Consider the following 20,022-nt stretch of genomic DNA (forward strand, 5'->3'; position numbering starts at 1 on the left):
CAAAGAATTCAATCATTACAACAGCAACTCATTATCCTTATAAAGCAGTTAGTTGATGGGCCAGACTTTTCTCCCTCACTCCCCGTTCGTCTTTCTCAGTTGATCAAAGGGAGACAACCGTGATATACCATCAACTCTCTTGTTATTGTGACTATAACTATTTGCCTAATCAACGATCATGTGACATTTCGTTTACAGTTCTAGTTCTAGTAGAGATAGCCTTTGATTGCGTTTTTGTTTACAGTCTAATCGACAGCAGTTGCTACTTTTCTCATCCACTGAAACTTGAAGATGTGACGATGATTCCTTGAAACATAAGCCAAGTTTCTCTTTTATACTTGTGAACACTAGAATAATTTTTATTATTAAAAAAAATGGGCGAAACAACTCCAACGCCGTACGAGAAGACATGGCTCTCAGAGCTTTTCCACTCATTTCCTCACTTGAACAGGCATATGAAAGGAGTCAAATCAGAATTTGAACCTGATGACTCAGAGTACAGAGAGGTATGTTAGAATCTTGAAATATTGTTAGATATAACCATAACTTTAGACTTAAAATAATCTTATAGTTGTAGACGTCAACTCACTTGAACAGACGTATGAAGTATGAAGAAAGTGAAAGGAGTCAATTCAAAATTTGAATCTGATGACTCAAGAGTACAGACGATGTATATGTTAGAATCTTGAAGTATTGTTAGATAAACCATAATTTTAGACTTAAAATAATATTATAGTTGTAGACGTCAACGAAAAGAATGCTTTGGAGTTGACGTGCAATTTGTTACTGTCACTACTGATGAACTGTGTTTGAATTTGAATCTTGAGAGATCATATATTGTGGTGAATTATTTTACTTAGTAGATCCTATACTTATATTATATTTTTCGATAAGATTTTGATCATTTCTCATCATTGATTCTATTATAAACACACACACACACACACACACACACACAGAGAGAGAGAGAGAGAGAGAGAGAGAGAGAGAGAGAGAGAGAGAGAGAGAGAGAGAGAGAGAGAGAGGGAGAGTATGCCTGGCCTTTTACTTTTGTAATTGCCAGACAATATCTGGCAATAAGTGTTCATCGTTATTGACAGACATGTCTGACAATAACGACAGCCATATCTGCATATGTATTATGTTATTTTTTTTTCAGGCTTTAGTGTTTTGGAGTCTCATCCCTGTAGCATTTTGTGCAGCATTATGGGTGTTCTTTTTAGTGTTCTTCATTTGTCGTTGTTGCGACAAACCTCCAAAACCCTCTAAAACACCCTCAGTTTGCCCCCGAGTCACAACAGGGCTCTTGATTTTCTTTGCTGTGTAAGTTTTTGACCAAAATTATTTAATTAGAATAGTTGATCACATGCAATATTGGTCTTTAAGATTAACTCTTCATAAAATGAAAATAAGAGATAACATTTTCACCAAAGATCAGCCAGGCTTCAATTACTGCTCTGTAGATGCTGCTATGTGGTCTTGTGGTATGACACTCACTTTCAGATCTGAAGGTCCTAGGTTCGAGTCTTGCCCAGCTCATAGTTGAGTCATTGGAGAAGGCTCTTTACTCACATTCTCTCACTGTACTCAGGTATTAAATGAGTACCTGATCGTTAACAGCATTGTCTGTCGGAAAAAATTTGTAACATCGCCAAACAGGTGTCATGTCTCGTCATACATGTAACGTGTTGCTGTTGGTCAGGGAAACTCTGTAAAACACTATGAGCATGTTTGATGGATAATGCGCTATATAAAAAGCTCAAGTTTTTTTTAGATGAAACCATTAAGAAGTGATTTCAGCTTAGAGTAATATTCTGTACTCTACTGGTAAAGGATTATGGAATTTTGACCAGGAGTGTGCTTAATTGAAACTAAGAAAACATTGAAAAATTTTATCACCAAAAACTAGATATTCTTATTTCTTTATATGCTGTTTTATTTATTTCTTATTTCTTTATTCAAGGGAGGGGAGCAAATACATAATGTACTGTATGATCAATTTTGTATTTGCTCCAAATACAAAATTGATCGTACAGTACAATATGTATTGGCAACTGCTTGTTTACCGTTTTTACCAAGCTATGTAACTGTAATAGTGATGCTTGAAAAGACTAAGCCAGAATGGCTTTGTTGTTATCGCTCTCTTGGTGAAAATAATTAGATCTGGAGTTTGTTTTTAACGAATCGACCATCAGATTGCCCAAGGTGTATTGAGCAGCAAAAATGAAATGGATGAAGGATGAAAATGGCATGGAGATGACCTAAACGGCAATCATGAATGATTTCTTTCCAAACTGCCTCTCAAATTCTTCCGTAATTTTCACACTTTTATAAAATGAGTGTGTATGGCATGGAATACCAATATCTCCATTCATAGAAATGTGACATACCCATTGAGTGATGAAAAAAAATTAATGGGGTTCATATAATTTTAACTTGAGAACTAAAATTACAAAATAGTGCTTCAGTGTCTTGAAATTATGATGTGGTAGATAAAGTAATTTTTTTTTAACCTAAAAAGTTGAGTAGAGGAAAGTTACATTTCGAGAAGCAAAAAGAAATAGTGAAAAGAAGCTGTGGGAATCAAAGGTCAAAGTCAGCCTTAAGCCTGAAATCACTACTAGGAATTGACTTTCTAGGGAACTCCTTTGAATCAGAAATAAGTAAATTTTGATTAGTTGGTCTCTTGTTCTTGATGACCCATTTGATTTGAAATGGAATGATATTCATTCCAAAGACGATTGCCCTGTCATCATGTTAGATATTGCATTGTTACGTTGGTGTGAGATCTATAAATGAATACGAGTTGAACATGTTGATTTTTAAAGAAACAACAACAAACATACAAAACAATGTTCATGATTATTCCCTTTGTTAAATTTCCACAGAGGTCTTTTGAGTTTTGGCTTGTATGAAAATGAAGAAGCTCATAGGGGAGTGCAGCAATTCCGTGGGGCTATCAGTGAAATCAACACAACTGTTGGAGGGGCTTATGACAAGGTGAGACTTTCCCTAGTTTCTGTTGGTGAAAATGTGGACATTTTTAATTTCTTCCACATAAACAAAACAAACAATGATTAAGGCACTAGGGGCAGATATGAGTTGGGAAGTTGGTATTGTGAAGACGACAAAAAAACCCCCAACAAATTATAGTTTTGTTTATTCTCCTTAACAACACCATCCTCATTTCACAATAAGGGTAAAAAACCTGTATTTTGAGATGATTGAATAGCCCGTAGCTTTAAAATCTTGTCAGATGGAATGCCTACCAGAGGTGAATTGCAGAAATCTATTCTTGAAAGAATCAACTTTGTCACTTAAGAAAAAAAAGGTCGAAAATTTTTCATAAACATTCTGTTTTGTTCATCAAAAACATTGAACTTATTTTCTTTTAGCCCAGAAAGTGCTTTTTTAAAATTTTTTTTTTTTTTCACAATGAAAGTATTGGTTGTTAGGGGAAGATAGATGATGTAAGGGTGATAACATTTGATGAAGAGTCACTTTGTTTTTATATACTCTTTACAATAAAAATTTTCAGGTTTAAAATGTTTTTATAAAAGGCATCCCTGATAAATGCTTTTATTCATTTATCTTATGTTTTCGCCTTTCACAGCTGGATGCATTGGATTCCATGGCCTCTGATGTTTCTGGAAAGTTGTCTGATTCTATTCTTGACATAGTTGTGAAATTTGAAAGTGAAACTCTGAAAGAAGAGATGCTAAGTCGAGTGAAGAAAATTCAAAAGCAAGCAAACGCTGCTCAAGGACAGCTAGGGAAAGTGGATTTATTTAAGGAATTCAAGTACTTAACAGATATTATCAAAATTACTGACGATGTAGACTATTACAGGTGAAAATAGTTATTTCTTCCTTTTTTTTCTATCTTATTAAAAAAAAAAATGAAAATATGAACATTTGTGCAAAGCATTTTTAATGATTCACTTTAATGAATGAGCTTAACACAGAACTGTAATGGGATTATCGTTACTCTCTGTTGGTCACAGGGGTAGGGAGGGGTTGGGCTTTACAATGAATTTTAAAAAGTGATTTTACTGCTCTTGGCGCTTGTAGGTTTAGACCAAATTTGACTGGTAGATTTTATGGTGGAAGATCCTCTTCACATTTAGTTACTTGCGACTGGAAATTATAGGAGTGTAAAGTGCAGTGAGCAGCATTTGGTACTGGTGATATGTTATGAAGATGTTATTAGTCAGTGCTGATGATTTTCCTCGAATCTGCAGAAATTCACGATTTTGGAGTATCCTCCATTTAAAAAATTACATTTCCCCCAATCAAATGTAATGCCAATGAGAGACTTAATATGTAGTCGAATAAGTAGACACAGTTTCCAACTCTTCAGAAGTTATCTAGAGTATCAATAATAGTTTATCATCTCATTTGCTCTAAAAGTGGGGGCGAGTGCAGTAAAAACGGGGCTTAAAGGCCATGGTTCAAAATTTTCCTCCTTTCTCACTTTTTTATATCATCAGCACTGATTTATAATTTATTATTATTATTGGTGTACTCATTTTGATAGTCTGTATTCTTATTTGTTTTTGTTTAAGGTGGGCAGGATCAATTCTCATAAGCTGCATCTACATCTTCATTTTCTTTCTGATTCTGGTTGGGCTTCTGATCCGGTCCAGGACCATTTTGATATTGTAAGTTGTTTTAGATTTTGTTCTAGATGTATAACTCTTTAATCCAAGACTTAATTTTTTAAAAATAATTTTTTATGAAGTTAACATTATTCGTTCTCATTGAAAAATTTGTCTTTGCATAAAGAAAGGACTGCTACATTCTAAATTCAATTAAATGAACAAAAAAAAAACCAAGCAAGGGATATTTGGGGCGCAAAATCAGTTTTCAGCCAGTTACAAAAACAATTTAAAGAATTAAAACATCACTTCAAATCTAGACAGACAGGAGAGAGATATTTGGCCTTGTCCACAAGCAAAAAGATCTTAACGATGAAATGTAGTGTCATTGTAGCAGCCATATTTTTGACATTCAATTTCAAAAACATGTCCTCGTCAATGACATGAATTAACCATTTGACAAAATCTCAGACCTACCAAAACATGTCCTCGTCACTGACATGAAATGACCATTTGACAAAATCTCAGACCTACCAAAACTGATTTGTGTTGAATACAGATAATGTAATGTCGTCCAATTTTTAAACACCGGGCTTAATAAAGCATTCAGAAAACTACAAACATATATTTTTATTTTCAGGGCTACATCTTTGTGTGTTTTTTGCATGCTGCTTTTATGGGCATTTGCTGGAACACACTTGGGATCTTCAGTGGTAAGACAGTTTATCGATGTGTTTGATGTTCTTGCATTTTAATGATTAGAGTGACATTGCAAGATGTTAGGGACTGCTGGACGAGTCTTACTTTGTGCTATTTTTAGATGATTTGAGCTGATTGGCAATGTTGATGCTTTGGTCGTCTTCAAAAGGTGCAAATCATCCTAAAGTATGAAAATATCTCAAGAGACACTTGGAAGGCTTTTGGTCCTGCTTTCGAATTTTTACAGAAATTTGTAAAGAAAATTATTTTGACATATTTTTCATTTTGGTTGGTATTGGTACGAATAAACAGAAATAGAAGCACTCACTTCAGTTTGACAACTGCTGGAATATCTTTTTATACTTTAGTATCCTTATAAATGTTGTGAGCATTTATAATAAAAGGCAATGTCTCAAAGTGCTTAATTCATATTTTCTGATCATAACATTAAAACTTACTCCTATCTGGTTCATTCCTCCAAAGGATCATGCTCCTGGGCTGATTAAATGGCAAATTAAAAAAACAAAACAACATTTATAGAATCAATCAATTCCTTGCTCCTTGACCTAGATCTTTTGAACTTTTTAAATGGTAATGTATATATGATCATCATTTTGTGCGGATATCTAGTGGTTTGACACTTGCCTTCGGATTGGAAGGTTCAGGGTTTGAGTCCTACTCTGAGGTGGTGCATTGTGGAGTCCTTGGAACAGGCTCTTTAATCACATTCTCTCTCCGTACTCGGGTATAAAATGAGTACCTAGCTGTTAACAGAGTTGTCTCTGTCAGAAAGAATTATAACATGGCCTAACTTAAAGTGTTACTGTTGGTTAGAGATCCTTCGTAAAGCGCTCTGAGAGCATGTTTTGGTGGATATTGTGCTATAAAGATGTTCAAGGTCTTATTTATCTTTGACTAGAATTTTCTCCTCCTTATCTTTAAAGGGCTTGGGTGATCTATGTGTGGATCCTGATGGTTACATCACTGACATTCCTAAGGACAACAAAGAGAAAGGTGAGGAGCATCTTAATAATAAGTTCCTTAAAAGTGTTTGCAAACTTTTTAATAAAGAACTGAACAAAGGTGTATGAAAGGTGCCAGACAAAGCAAGAAAAAAAATACAAGAAAAAAAACACAAAAGTTTTGGGGTGGTTTTTTTCTTTTTAGCTTTGTCTGGCACCTTTCATACACACTTGTTCAGTTCTTTATCTTACACCTTAATTTCTTAATTTGAGACTTTTTAATATTTAATTCTCATCAAAAACATTCATTCATCAACCATTGTTTCGTGATTTTTGTAGTGAATAATAATTTAAAAATCTGGCACATTTAAAAAACTAATCAACTCAGTTCCTGATTCAGGGGGGGGGTCAACTCAAGCTTTTGTCCTCTATACAGTCTTTGTGATATGATATGTTGCCTTTAATAAAAAAAAAAAAATTTCTTTGGTAACATCTTATCATCGACATGGACTTTTGTGTTGATCCTTCCAAAGCATTAAGTTTTCAATGTATCCAAAAAAAAAAGAAGGAATATAACAGATTTAAAAGAGAACAAAGTACCAAACACTGAATGTTTCGGACTCAAAACCCTTCTTCAGCCAATGATTAAAAATATAAATACAATCGCTTAAAAAACAGATATTGATGTATTTATGTTTTTATTATTTTTTTTCTGTTTTTTATTGTTATTATCTGAAGATGGATTTTGAGACCAATATGTTTCATTTTTGATATTTTGTTCTCTTTTGAAACTTGTTATATTCATTTTTGTTAACTACTTTTTACAGTCCACATCTTCTAGCCACTAAGTTTAAATTTAGACTAATATCTTTCATTGGCTAATCTCCTACACACATCACTGCATTAACTCAGCGTTTAGTAGCTTCCTATGATCAAGCCTTGAAAATTCCAGATCGCATGTTAAGTCAAATTGAATGTGTCATACAGTTTATTAGTAAATAGGTCAATGACTTATCTTGCACTGCATGACTTAGTGTTACACACAAATGATAATGCACTGACACTGGTAGTGTAACTAGCTCGGCCAGTGACCTTACATCAACAGGGAAGGTTTGCAAACAAGCCTTTGCTGATTACTTTTTAATACTGTCATTCGATTAGTCAGGGTTCTTTTCTCATGCCATCAATATCTGATAATACTTTAAATATCATGCCTTCCATCATCATGGATTATTAGATACTGTTGTCTAGGCAATCCATGAAGGAATATAGATAATCCATCAAACGAGATGTCTGATGTCAACACGCATCAGTCATGTTGTCCAAAGCGAGCAAAAATTGGAGGTTAATAATCTTGCTCATGGAAAAGAAATGAAAGTGCCTGAAGCAGGGCTCGAACCCAGGACCTTCCAGGTCACAATGCAATGCCTTAACCACTCGGCCACTTCGTCCTCCTTATCTGTTAGCCAGTTGAGTATCATAATGTGGCAATTTTGATGTGAAGCACTGTGCTTTGTTCTTAAGATAAGGGTTCTGAATGTAGAATTAGGTGATAAGGCTTTAATTTTCCACCCACACATTTTCCCCCAACCTGTTAGAGACAGATGTGAAATTTGGGGTTCTCTATTTATGTCACACAACTCTTGTCTTTTGTCCAGCAATAGTATCCAAGCTTTTTAGTAGCTTTTATGTATCGTTCAATGTATTTGATTTTGACCCGGATAAATATATAAAAATCAGTATGACCTTAAGAGCATGGTAATGAAACTAGATAAGCTAGCACTGTTTCACACCATACACACTTTTTCCAATCTAGATAAGCTCTGCACATGAAAAAAATATCGTGGTTTTAATACTGAATAAAAAAAGATCTGGCTAGATAAATGGAAGTTGTTTTTTTTTTTTGACGTGCTTTATAATAAAATTTAATGATATAAGTTGTTCTGAAGAATTATGGGGAGATTTAGCTGTCATCGGTATATTTGACTTAAAATAATTCAAAAATGGATTCTCACTCGGATGTTCTTTTAACTTATCATGCTTTAACTTTATGATTTTGTTTTGGGATGATTAGGCTTTTAATTCCATGACTGTTTTTTTTTTTTTTTTCATTTTCTTTGTTGTCAAGTCTCTAAATCAGTTTTTGTGATCACCGTGCATACAATAGACAGGCTTAAATATAAAATCTCAAAATCAGTTTTTGTGATCACCGTGCATACAATAGACAGGCTTAAATATAAAATGAACTTGATGTTCATTTTAATTAAATAATTTAATACAATTCTTCAATACATTTTTAAATTTTGATTTTGAATGCTTTTTTTTTTTTACAATTTCCTCCTTATTTACTAGATTTATGGGGAATATTGTAAATATTATATTTATGCCACATCGCTGACATTAGATAAAGATTGTGAACACATGGGCGATTGCAAAGGTACATAATTCACTGGTAAAATCAGTGGCAATAATCAGGAGGTCTGAGGTTTTATATAGTTTGAGTTATTGGAAGCGCAATGTTTTTATCATACCTCTTTTCATTTTCTGTGCAGTCATCGTCAAAGCCTATGTACAATGTGGCAACAAAACAGGGCCTTATGGAGACGAGATCCAGGGAGCCATCAAATCTCTGACACAGGCACAGCTGATAGTCGATGGGATGCAAAAACTCTTGAACCCCACCCAAATTAAGCAAGTATGTGTTAAGGTCACTTTTCCAAACAAAAACAAAAAAAAACAAAAAAATAATAATGAAGAAAAAAAAGGAGAAATTCAGGATTAAACAATAAAACAAAAACAGTTTTCAGTGAATGCAATTGGTAAAGTTGATTTATTTAATTGTTTATTTATTTATTTATTTTAATCAATCATTTATTTATTCATCTATCTATTCATTTATCCATGACAGCTTACTGAGCCATTAACGGCCATGAAATTGGATTTGACATATTCCATGGCCAATCTGTCTATTCTGTTGGATAACGTTGGACTGTGTACAACCATGCACGGTTACTATGAAGATGCTGTCGATGGTGCCTGCAATTGTACCCTGTAAGATTTAACTGGTCAAATAGATTTGTCTTTCCTCTATTTTCAAGAAAATTTTCTTGATTTTAAACTCTTTTTCTCTCTTTTATATATTTCCCTCTTTCTTACATTTGCATATTTTCTTTTTCTTCTTTTAATTCTGTTCATCTCAAAACTTTTCTTCTCTTATTTTTACCCCTTATTTTATCTGCCTTTCTATTTTTTGTTTATTTACTGTTAATGTCATTTACCTTGTAGATTTTGATAACAAGAGAATATAATTAATGCCCTCACACCCTTTTTTCATCAACCATAGTCTAACCATTGATGCATGCTGGTCACTACTTCTTCATCCTCTTTGTATAGGTATAAAATAGTGGCCAATCGTCATGTTAAAATCGGGACTGTCCCAATTTGGCAATATGAAATCTATTTTAAGAAAATAAATTGGGCTGTTTATGTGTATGAAAATTATCAAGATCTGAACAAGTGTTTACGAGGTCGAGGTCGACTGATTTTTTTGGGATGTTTTATTTTTCTTGTATTTTTCTTTCTTACTTTGTCTGGCACCTTTCATACACACTTGTTCAGATCTTTGTCTTACACTGGTGCTTGCTCCTTAATGTAAAAATGATCCTTGCATGTCCCAGGATTATGCTTTTTTGACTACCAAATTAAAACATGGAACAGAAAAATCTCTAAATTCAGATTCCATTATATAATAGCTCCCAAAATATTGCTGTTTTGGGTGCGTTACGGTGTCCCTGGTCAACTCTTAGGTATAATTTGATTTGACTTATGTGCACTTAATCTGGCTGACTTACGTAGAATGAGAATCACTGTTGATGTACATCTAAAGAAAAATGACATATAAACTAGATGAAAAATGAAAAAAAGGCCCAAACAAAATTTGCATTTCTAAAACTAATAGTGAAAGTCACTTTAGCAATTTTACAGATCTGAAAATGTTAATTGATTTAGTTTCAGTTGGTAAAGTGTTTCTGAAATGGAACATATTTGTAACAATGAGTTAAGATGACTATCAACATCGTATAATAAATAAGATTGTAAAGTAGTCCTTCATAGCCATTAGGCCCATGAAGCTGGAGTTCATCCTGGTTTCTACAGCGTGAAATGGACAATAGTAATAGCTACCCTTTGGATAGGATGCTAGTCGATCGCAAAGTACTTTCCACTAGATTTAAAGGAATCAGCTACCCATTCACTGCTTGGTGGACTGGGGGGTCAGTAAAAAATTTTGAATGCATCCTGGATTGATCTCGGTCACTTTTCTTGTGAAATGTGTTCTTCCAACTGAGCGATCTGAATCCTCAACATAAGATAGAGGAATACTTAAATGTTTTATCCCACCTAGTTTGTATAAATGAATCCAATATAATAGCATTAACTTTTTCACGACTTATTTTTGTTCTTTCAGTACGGCGATAGCTTGGATGACAATGGCTGTGTGTGTGGTGGGTCTGTTCTGTATACTCACCATTATCTCCAACTCCATGCTGTGGAGACAATATGCCAGGAAGAGGTAAGGAAAAGGTTTCTGTGTTGTTGTGTAAAATAAGGAGAGAAGATCAAACAACGAGTTTCATTTATCCCAAAATTTCTATAGCGTTAAATGGGCAGTAATAATTTCCTTGCTGCCTTTGGATAGGACACTAGTTTATCTCAAAGTACTTTCCAGAAGATCTAACAGATCCAGCTACCCAATCACTACTGGCTGGACAGGGGGATCAGAAAATAAAATCTCGACCTCACCGATGTAGGCCCCTTTGCATGTAAAGCAAATTTCATACTAATTGAGTTATTCGGACCACCATTTTCATTTCATAGTAGTGGGCAATATGAATGTGTTTCTTTGTATTACACACATTCATAACACAGAAATGCTATCAACAACATCAGTGAGAATTCCACTTTAGGAGACAACAGATGAATTAGATTCAAATCTATTTTTCATACAGGGATGAGTCACCTGTTAGACACCCTATTCTGAATTTTCACTCTTACAATATTATACGTCACCGCTTATAGTCAGGTTCACTCATTCACACCTTAGGCGTTTTACCCAGTGATACAACAGCAGACCTTGATCAAGGCTGTGCTATCTTGGTGTGGCTATGTGGTCTTGTGGTATGACACTCGCTTTTTGTTTATTCATCTTAACAACGCCACTACCACATTATCTCATTCGTCTGTAGTGTTTCATTCATCCTGTTTTTTTGATGAAGGGAAACCTGAAATGTCCATTTTATCTGTTTTCGTATATTAAATTGAAGCTTACATCAATTTCACATTGTTATATATTTCTTCGAGCTTCGAGCAGCAACATTTACATTACCCAGTGTAGTATATCATCTTTGTCAATCCATTCTCTGGCCACACCTAACCATTGTTTTTTTTAACTCTTCCATTTCTGTTTCCAACCTGTCCAGATTACCAAGCAACTACAACCAAGTAGACGACACAGACCCATTCTTGCCACGCCCACCGCCTTACGAATCTGAATACGGGGCTGTGGGCTATTCTAGTCCCACTCCTTGGTCAGAGAGAGGCACTCTACAACGTTATAACACGTAAGTTTCATTTTAAAACTCGGCATCATTCACAACGGAATAGTATCATAGGACATAAGATATAGAAAAATAAAAATAATACGGTTTTTCTTTAGAATCTCACCCTGTATCTTAATAAAGTGCTCAACACTTACATAACATCATCACATCAGTCACTCAAACATACAACACAAAACAACTTTATTCTGCTATAATTCACATTACAAAGAAATATTTTATGATATTTTAAAATCAATTCTGCCTCTGACATGTGTTGAAAGGAAGTTGTAGGAAAGGAGTGCAAATAATTCTAATTGATTGCTCACTGATTTTGTGCTGTGAGTCATTTTTTAGCTTGACAAGAATGTGATTAATAGACTTTATTGCAGATTTAGAAATTAAGCACTTTCATTAATGTATCCAGAACTGCCAGAGTGCATTGATTTTGTAAAATGGATTGACATGAAAAGATTATGGGAAAAGTTACGTTGTGGGTGGATGATGATTGAGAGGTGCCAGATGTGGGATTTATAAAGAAAGTTGGTGACAGGACGATACTACATATCTGATGTTTGAAGCACACCTTATCACAATCTTGATCGTCATTGTCGTTATCGGCATCACCTACTCCTTTATCATTTTCTTTATAATCGTCATCATCATCATCATCATATCATCATCATCATCATCATCATCATCATCTTTATCATTGATCTAAGTCCTGACTACATCCTCTACTCCTTCAAAATGTTACTCCACGATTTTCCTCCTCATTGAATTAAATTCCACTGATCATTCAAGGCCCTCATGGTCATCTTCTTGCTCACTGCCGAAGGTCAAATTTTTTTGCCATTGATGAAAATGTCCATGGCATGGGCACCTTCACCTCATGAACTGATGAGTTATTTTAAAAAGATTTGATCACACAGAATTATTTTTAAAAAATCATAGTTAACAATATTTCACTGGGAAGGTTTGGGCCCAAAACTCTTCGTCATGCAAGAACAAAATGATATTTGATTATGATACAATGCCAAATTTGATCAGACATTGAATTCTATTCAAGACTTTTGTGGTTTTTGTCTTGTTCTATGATTTAAAAACTCCCAAACACTCCTCCATCATTGGTTTTTCTCTCACGTTCTCCATGCAGTGATTCGCCATATTCTGATGAAAGTCTTATGATGCTTCCTCACACTCAAAGACACCAAGCACCCCTCCCTGTAGATGAATCACCGCCACCCGCTGTAAGTGTATAGGATCTTTTTTTTCTCTTATTCCACTTTCCCCCCCCCCCCCCTTTCTATCTCTCCTTTGTTCTCTCCCATCTCTGTCTTTCCTTCCTCTCTCTTCCTTTCCTATCTCTCTCCCCCCCCCCCCCCCTTCTCCCTCTATTTTTCTATCCTCTCTACATGCTCAAAGCTTCTCTCTCTGCTGTCTGTCTCTCTTTCTCTCTCTCTCTCTCTCTCTCTCTCTCTCTCTCTCTCTCTCTCTCTTTTGTATAACTAACTGAATCTTCCTCTCTCTAACAGGCCCTTTTATCCACTTCTAAATTCACAGCAAAGCTGAAAATGTTTATAATAGATGATATATCCATCTGATGAAAATATTGCCATCCAATAATGGATGTCAATAAGGGGGTGTAAGATAGTCCCACATTTATTTCAATTCCTTGAAAATGGAACTGAAGTGACCCCCATCAATCTTTCGAGAACCTTTACTTGTTTACGTTTTAGCTTCAGAGCAAACAGAAAATTAGAGAGGTTGCTCAGAATTATCATCTTATCTTTGATTGGGCAAAGGTATTTATTTCTTTTCTAAAGAGAAAGTTTTCCTGAGAGTCATGTATAAATATAAATACACATTTTGTGTGTTTGATTAGTCCCTTCAAAGTGTTGATTTCAGATAATTTTATATTTTAGGGAGGTCAATGACTGAGATGTTTTAAACTACATCCAAATGGTAGTATTATTGTGTACTGTGGGCTACTGTCCCTATTTAATTTTGTCATTGTATTTTTGTGTGTGCGCGCGCGTGCGTGTGTGTGTGTGTGTGTGTGTGTACGTGTGCCTATTATTCCGTCCATCATTTGTCCCTCATTCTGCCCCAAAATGTCCCTTATTTTGAGTTTCTGAACTTGGCAGCCCTTCTGCTCCAACAATATATTATTGGCTTTAGTGATTTATTGATCTTAGACTCCGATAACAGCAATACTACTATCTTTTATCATTATAGTAATATTTGATTGTCATTGAACTTTTAGTTGTATGGCAATCACCTTATCCTTTGCAGGTTTTGGTATTTGTCAGTGTGTAGAAATTTAATTCTGTCATTAAACTAAGAAACCTTCATTCATATTTTATTTGGTATATATATATATGTATAAATCAGATGTCAAGATTAGAAATGCGTATACTCAATTAAAGGTATGTCCAGAGTTCATTAGTGGCCTTTAGCAAAGCAATCAACGCACCAGGAGGATTGTGGGATGGTCTGATAAAAGGTGTTGGATCTCATGGTGACTGTTTTGAAGATATTGGCAAAAAAATTTTTTGGGAAAAACTTTTTCTTTGTCTTAAACCATGGTCAACTGAAATACTTGTAACTTTTACACGAATTAAGATATTTTGAAAGTTTAAACTGTATCTTAATCAGAAGATATATGATGTACATTTGCCACTAAGTTTAGAGGTTCGAATTTTTCAAAAGCATACGGCTTGTTTTGTCAGACCTTCACACAAAATATCCAGACTGAATACGTGATCTGAACAGTGCGTTGATTTGTTTTGATAAAGATTACTAAAGTTTTCTGTCTGATTTTAAACCAAATTTTATAAATATTGTTTATATGATATAGAGAGGAAGAGACGTGTGGCCAGATTTCCCTCTCAGATGCTTTTATCCCTTTTATCAGACCTGCCATACTAACTTTTTCAGGGGGGGGGGGGACTTGTTACTTCCATTTCATATTGTTAAACGAAAGAAACTTTGTAAAATTATATTAAGAAAGAAAAGATTTCAAACATCGAAAAACGAACCGTCTTGCAGCAACAGAACAGGATAGTTAAAATCTTAAAGGGTCGACAAAGCGATTACTGCTTAACTGCACAACCTTGGGTTTTTTGGATTGCTCTTCATTATTCAGCTCAGAGAAATTGATAAAAACTAGATCCTTCTTGAAGTTTTAAACAATGATAAACAATTGATGTCTTTTTTTTTTATTGTTGAATGTTTACAAAAAAAAAGAAAAAAGTGACCTTTTAACACAGCTTCATATCTTTTTTTGAAATTCAAGATTATTTTTTCGAGGAAACAAATGCAGATTTTGCAAGGTTGCTGATTTTCTGTATATTCATGAATTCCGTATGTTAATGAACCTCAGTATAAATTTCCAATCACTTGCTGCAAGAAAAAAAAAAGTAAATACTTAATGTCTTTTTATTGGAGTTCAATGCTTAGATTGGGGTTGATTAATGTGTTCGTGGAAAATTTCGCGTTAATTTTTGCCTCCTGAATTGGCAACACTGTATATGTTGGCTCTTGTGGCAGGTCTGCTGATCTTTCTGATATTTATTCCCCACCTTTTGACAATGACAGCGTTCTATTTTTTTTTATTCACTCATTGATAATGTTTTCCCACCCCTGTTTTTTTTTCTTAATTAATTTTTTTTTTTTTAAATTTAAATTACTTTTTTTTGTGTGTGATCTTTCTCTTCCCAATGATATAAATTTTGTGAGTTTTTGTCCACAATGTTTATTTTATTTGTTCAAAACGTTTACATTTGTTACAGAAGTCTAAACACCCTGCAACACATAAAAACATATTAATCTGGCATACTGAATCGTAAGTCTGCGACCAAGCTAAATATTGAAACTGCGCAACTTCCAATGCAGCTGCTGTTTCCATGCGGAGCTATAAAAATTTTATTAAAAAAAAAAGAATTAGCCATTTCCATGCAGCATCATAAGATGCCATTGCCTAAGAAATCCATCAAGAGGTTTAGATAATCCAGCAAACAATTGTCCAAACTCAACCGAAATCATCAATGTTGTATGAGTGGATAACTTTATTATGATTTAATACATATAAACATAAATCAGTTGAAGGCTTTTCAAAGTCTGAATTGATAAAAACATAATTATAAGCTAAGATTCCTATGGACCGAGTCATAGTCCTCTGACCACCTTGCAATGGATTCATAAAGCCTATGAAGCCAAAATTTATATCCTGGATTCCTTTTTATAGTTTTGATAAGATGCAAGTCTATCAAAAATCCCTTTCCACCAAATCTTAGCGGATGAAGCATCCCAATCATTACTGAATGCTCGAGTGAGTGGAAGATATAGAAAAAATAAGATACTGCACTCAATCCAAAAATATGACTGGTTCTTTTGCTTGCAAGTTGAGGAGTTGTCTGCCAAATGAGCTTTGTGACATACTTGCAAGACTTTATATTAAAATAAACTGTAAATGAAAATAGTGTAAAGTGAATGACGAGGATCAAAACAAATAAAAATAATAATCCAATTCAATGCAAACAACAACAACAAAAAGATATTTGAATGGTTAAAATTCCTGCTACAGGATTTCGATCTCCCTTTTTAAGATTGGGAGGTTGACTCTTGTTGTTGCTTTTGTCATGGCTTTTATTGTTCTTGTGCTAGAAATATATCTTTTTATTTTGGTTTTTCTTCGAGACTCTGGTTGGGATTCTGTGTCGTGAGTCCAGCTCGCTGCTCTCCTCCACCTAATGCAATTTAAAAATGAAACCTTTACTGCAAATCTTGACTTGGAATTGTTTGTTTTGTCATTTTTCTTGCTCTATTCTTAAACCTAGGAGTTCTTTTAATAGAATCCTCCTTTCCACTTAGCACTAGGATTCTTATCAGGCAGCTATTATTATTTTACTGCTTCCAATGTGTTAAGTTACTCAAAGTCTGAAAATTCTTCTAAAGTGGAGAGAGAAAAAAGGTATGAATATAAGTAAACTCAGGGGTAAAGATTGCTCCACGGCTATCTCACATCAATACGTTTTTCTTTCCCTGCTATATGACCCTCCATCAAATTCCAAGCTTGTTTCAGCTTTATTTGTGCACCACAAAACATTTTTGTTGAAGAAATTAAAAAATTAAAAAATCCAAAATCCATTTTGATTCTACTTAATACTTATTATTTACTGTCATATTTCTCAAGTATCTTTGTCCAAACTATTTTTTATTGTTGTTGCAAAGTATAAGAAGTATAATTCTTAATTGAATCAATTCAAAATTTAACAAGATGTAGCATTTGCTCCAGGTTAATCATTTTCTATATGTCATTTTTTTTTTTTACAAAGGTGATTGTGCCACGTTTAGATGTAGCTCTTAAATTTTACCATTCAAATTCTTGGCTCGTCGAATTGAGACTCCATCTTTAAAATGATATTGACTATGGATGATTTCATTGCTTTTGATTTCCCCGCTCTCCCCGCTTTCTCCTACATTTGAATCAATACTGATGACATCTATTTGTTTTTTTCTTCTTTAAAAAAGAAAATCAAAACAAGTAGAATGAAATCTAGAGTCATGACCTAGTTGTCATGATCTAGTAATCTCCTTAAAGTTTTAGAAGTTATGGACCAAAACACATGCTTTGGGGGTTGGGGGTATGAGGGGGGGGGGGGGTTCCTCTCTGAAGGCTTCCTTCTTTAGCTCTACCTGAGGTTCTTTCCACAACAATAAAATTCTTAACTTCCTGCATAGGAAGGAACATAGGTCTGATCCAGTAACCTCCTTAGAGTGCTGGAAGTTATGAACCAAAACACTTGCTCAGGGGGTGGGGGGAGAGTTCCTCTGTGAAGACGAAGACTTCCTGCTTTAGCTCTACCGGAGTTTCTTGCCACTTCGATAAAATTCCCAACTTGGTGGGTTGGTGACAGTGGTTGTTATTATAGATAGTGATGACATCTCTAATGTCACCGTATTAGTTTGTTATCAGTCAAGCTGATAAGAAATGCTGAGATATGGTCATGATGATATAAACAAGCCTACTATGCTATCTCATTATCTACAGGAATTTTTGGCCTTTAAGTTGTTTTATCTCCGTAAGTCGAGATCTTAGTCATATTGCATTGTTCTTGCATCACTGCACTGATTCTGAAGCCCCTCAAAATAAAACAACAACAACCAAATCTCGATGGGATTGAAGAAAGGAATTTTATAAATTTCTTTTTAAACTTTATTATCTTTTCTTGATAAGATTGATTAAATTGTTATCATTCAATGAGCAAATGCAAGTATTGAAATCAGATACTAATGATGATGGTGATTAGTGATATTTGTATAGCTGAAAATCAATAGTGTATGTGCGGTAAGAGCAATGAAGAGTAAAAAAAATAGCGCATCACAATCTTGTTTATGGCTCGTCAAAATAGACAGGAAACCACAATTTTTTTAATAGCCTACTAAAAATTGTCACTCTGTGCCCCTATTCCTTAATATAAAGATTGAATTACTCCCAATATTTATGTAGTTAAAATAGCTTTAATTCCTAACTTTTTCCCCAAGAGATAAATAACACTCTTGCAGAGTTTTTTCCTCTCTGTTTCTTATTTTTCATCTTTATATGATAGGGCTGACTCAGTCTTGAGTATGACTACGGATGTTCATTAAAAAATTATGAAAACAAAAACAAAACAAAACAAGACAAGCAACATCAGAGAATATTTCCTGATAGTAAAGTTTTTTTGAGAATTTTTTTATTTTTTGAGATTTCAACATCGTTTTGTAAGTCAGAACGAGAGGGTAAGTTGTTCCATCATCAGAACTTATTTGGGAAAAACAAGTAAAGACGACTTTCAATACTAGACAGAAGATTAGTGATATTAAGCTGCTGGAAGCTGTAGACTGTTAAAAGTAATTAACAAAAAGGAATATACAGCTGTAAAAAAAGAACAAAATACCAAACACGTAACACTTCGGGCTCAGAACCCTACTTCAGCCAACAGCAAAAAAACAATAAAGACATAAATACATTACTAAATTCCAGATAGACGAATTTTAAGTGATGTATTTTTAGATGAATTTTAAGTGATGTATTTTTAATTGTGATATAGGAGGAGAAAAATTACTCTTCCATGTGGCATTTATGAGCCATCACTAAACATTTCATGAAAGAGCATAGATAGTCCATCAACCAAAAAAATGTCCGTTCGATTTCAATTGGATTTACTTATGTTGTCCTGGTATTGCCGAGGTGAGTAAAAACAGAAAATGGCTGACATGAGGCTTATATCTAAGACAGCCCAGACAGGTTACAGTACAATGCCTTATTCTTTCCCCATGATTTTCAAAAGAATAGCGCGTTGATTTAGTCTTTAAATATGTTTTGTTGGTTTAATAATTGGATTCAATTTATTTATCTTGTTTCTAAATTTATATTTTTCAGTACCATCCCGGCAGATTTGTACGTCAATATGCGGCATCTGAGAACCGTTAAGGATGTGAGGATGAATCACTTCCCAGTTTGATTTACAATATACAGCCAATTTTATTTTAGTTCTTGTTAGATTGAAGTTCTGCTGAAGTGAACGGATAGGCAGTGATTATCACATGCTGATATTTTATTTTGTAATGATGTATGAATAGTAGATGATGCTCTTTTCACTATTATTATTATTATATTATTATTATTATTTTATTATTATTATTATTATTATTTTTATTTTATTATTATTGTTATTATTATTATATTATTATTATTATTTATTATTATTATTATTATTATTATTATTATATTATTATTATTATTATTATTATTATTATATTATTATATTATTATTATTATATTATTATTATTACAATTATTAAATTTCTGATGAACAATTTTCCAACAATTTCATTCCAGTTCTATGCCTGATTATTTTTAAATCAATTCTTTTTTGGTTCAAGGGTAAATTTGTATTTATTGAGGGTTTCAGATGCATTTTTAGATTATTGAAACCTTAAGCAGATTAATTTTCTTGTTCTTATAATTATTCTTGGACAAATAATTCTTTTGCAGATATATATAATATATATATATATATATATATATATATATATATATATATATATATATATATATATATATATATAATTAGAATATATTATATATTTTTATATATATTAAAAATATAATAAATATATA

General features: G+C 33.6%; 1 protein-coding gene across 3 annotated transcripts; it reads left to right on the forward strand.

The window, feature by feature from the left end:
• Positions 1-174: 174 nt before the first annotated feature.
• Positions 175-19,473, forward strand: LOC144972416 (protein tweety homolog 1-like). Of its 3 annotated transcripts, XM_078913580.1 has the most exons (14): positions 175-506; positions 1,160-1,323; positions 2,889-3,000; positions 3,614-3,849; positions 4,565-4,660; positions 5,238-5,310; positions 6,241-6,310; positions 8,811-8,953; positions 9,167-9,309; positions 10,724-10,828; positions 11,736-11,876; positions 13,009-13,102; positions 14,247-14,281; positions 19,282-19,347. In XM_078913580.1, the coding sequence occupies exons 1-13, from the start codon at positions 375-377 to the stop codon at positions 14,277-14,279; spliced, it is 1,542 nt and encodes a 513-aa protein (XP_078769706.1). In that variant the 5' UTR covers positions 175-374; the 3' UTR covers positions 14,280-14,281; positions 19,282-19,347. The 3 variants fall into 3 exon arrangements, with proteins under 3 accessions (XP_078769706.1, XP_078769705.1, XP_078769704.1); XM_078913579.1 differs by lacking the exon at positions 14,247-14,281 and having other exon boundaries at positions 19,282-19,473; XM_078913578.1 differs by lacking the exons at positions 14,247-14,281; positions 19,282-19,347 and adding an exon at positions 15,647-16,992.
• Positions 19,474-20,022: the final 549 nt, after the last annotated feature.

This window comes from Berghia stephanieae, chromosome 5 (genome assembly GCF_034508935.2).
Source record: "Berghia stephanieae isolate SIO BIC M18660-M18661 chromosome 5, UCSD_Bste_1.3, whole genome shotgun sequence".
NCBI classification, from domain to species: domain Eukaryota; kingdom Metazoa; phylum Mollusca; class Gastropoda; order Nudibranchia; family Aeolidiidae; genus Berghia; species Berghia stephanieae.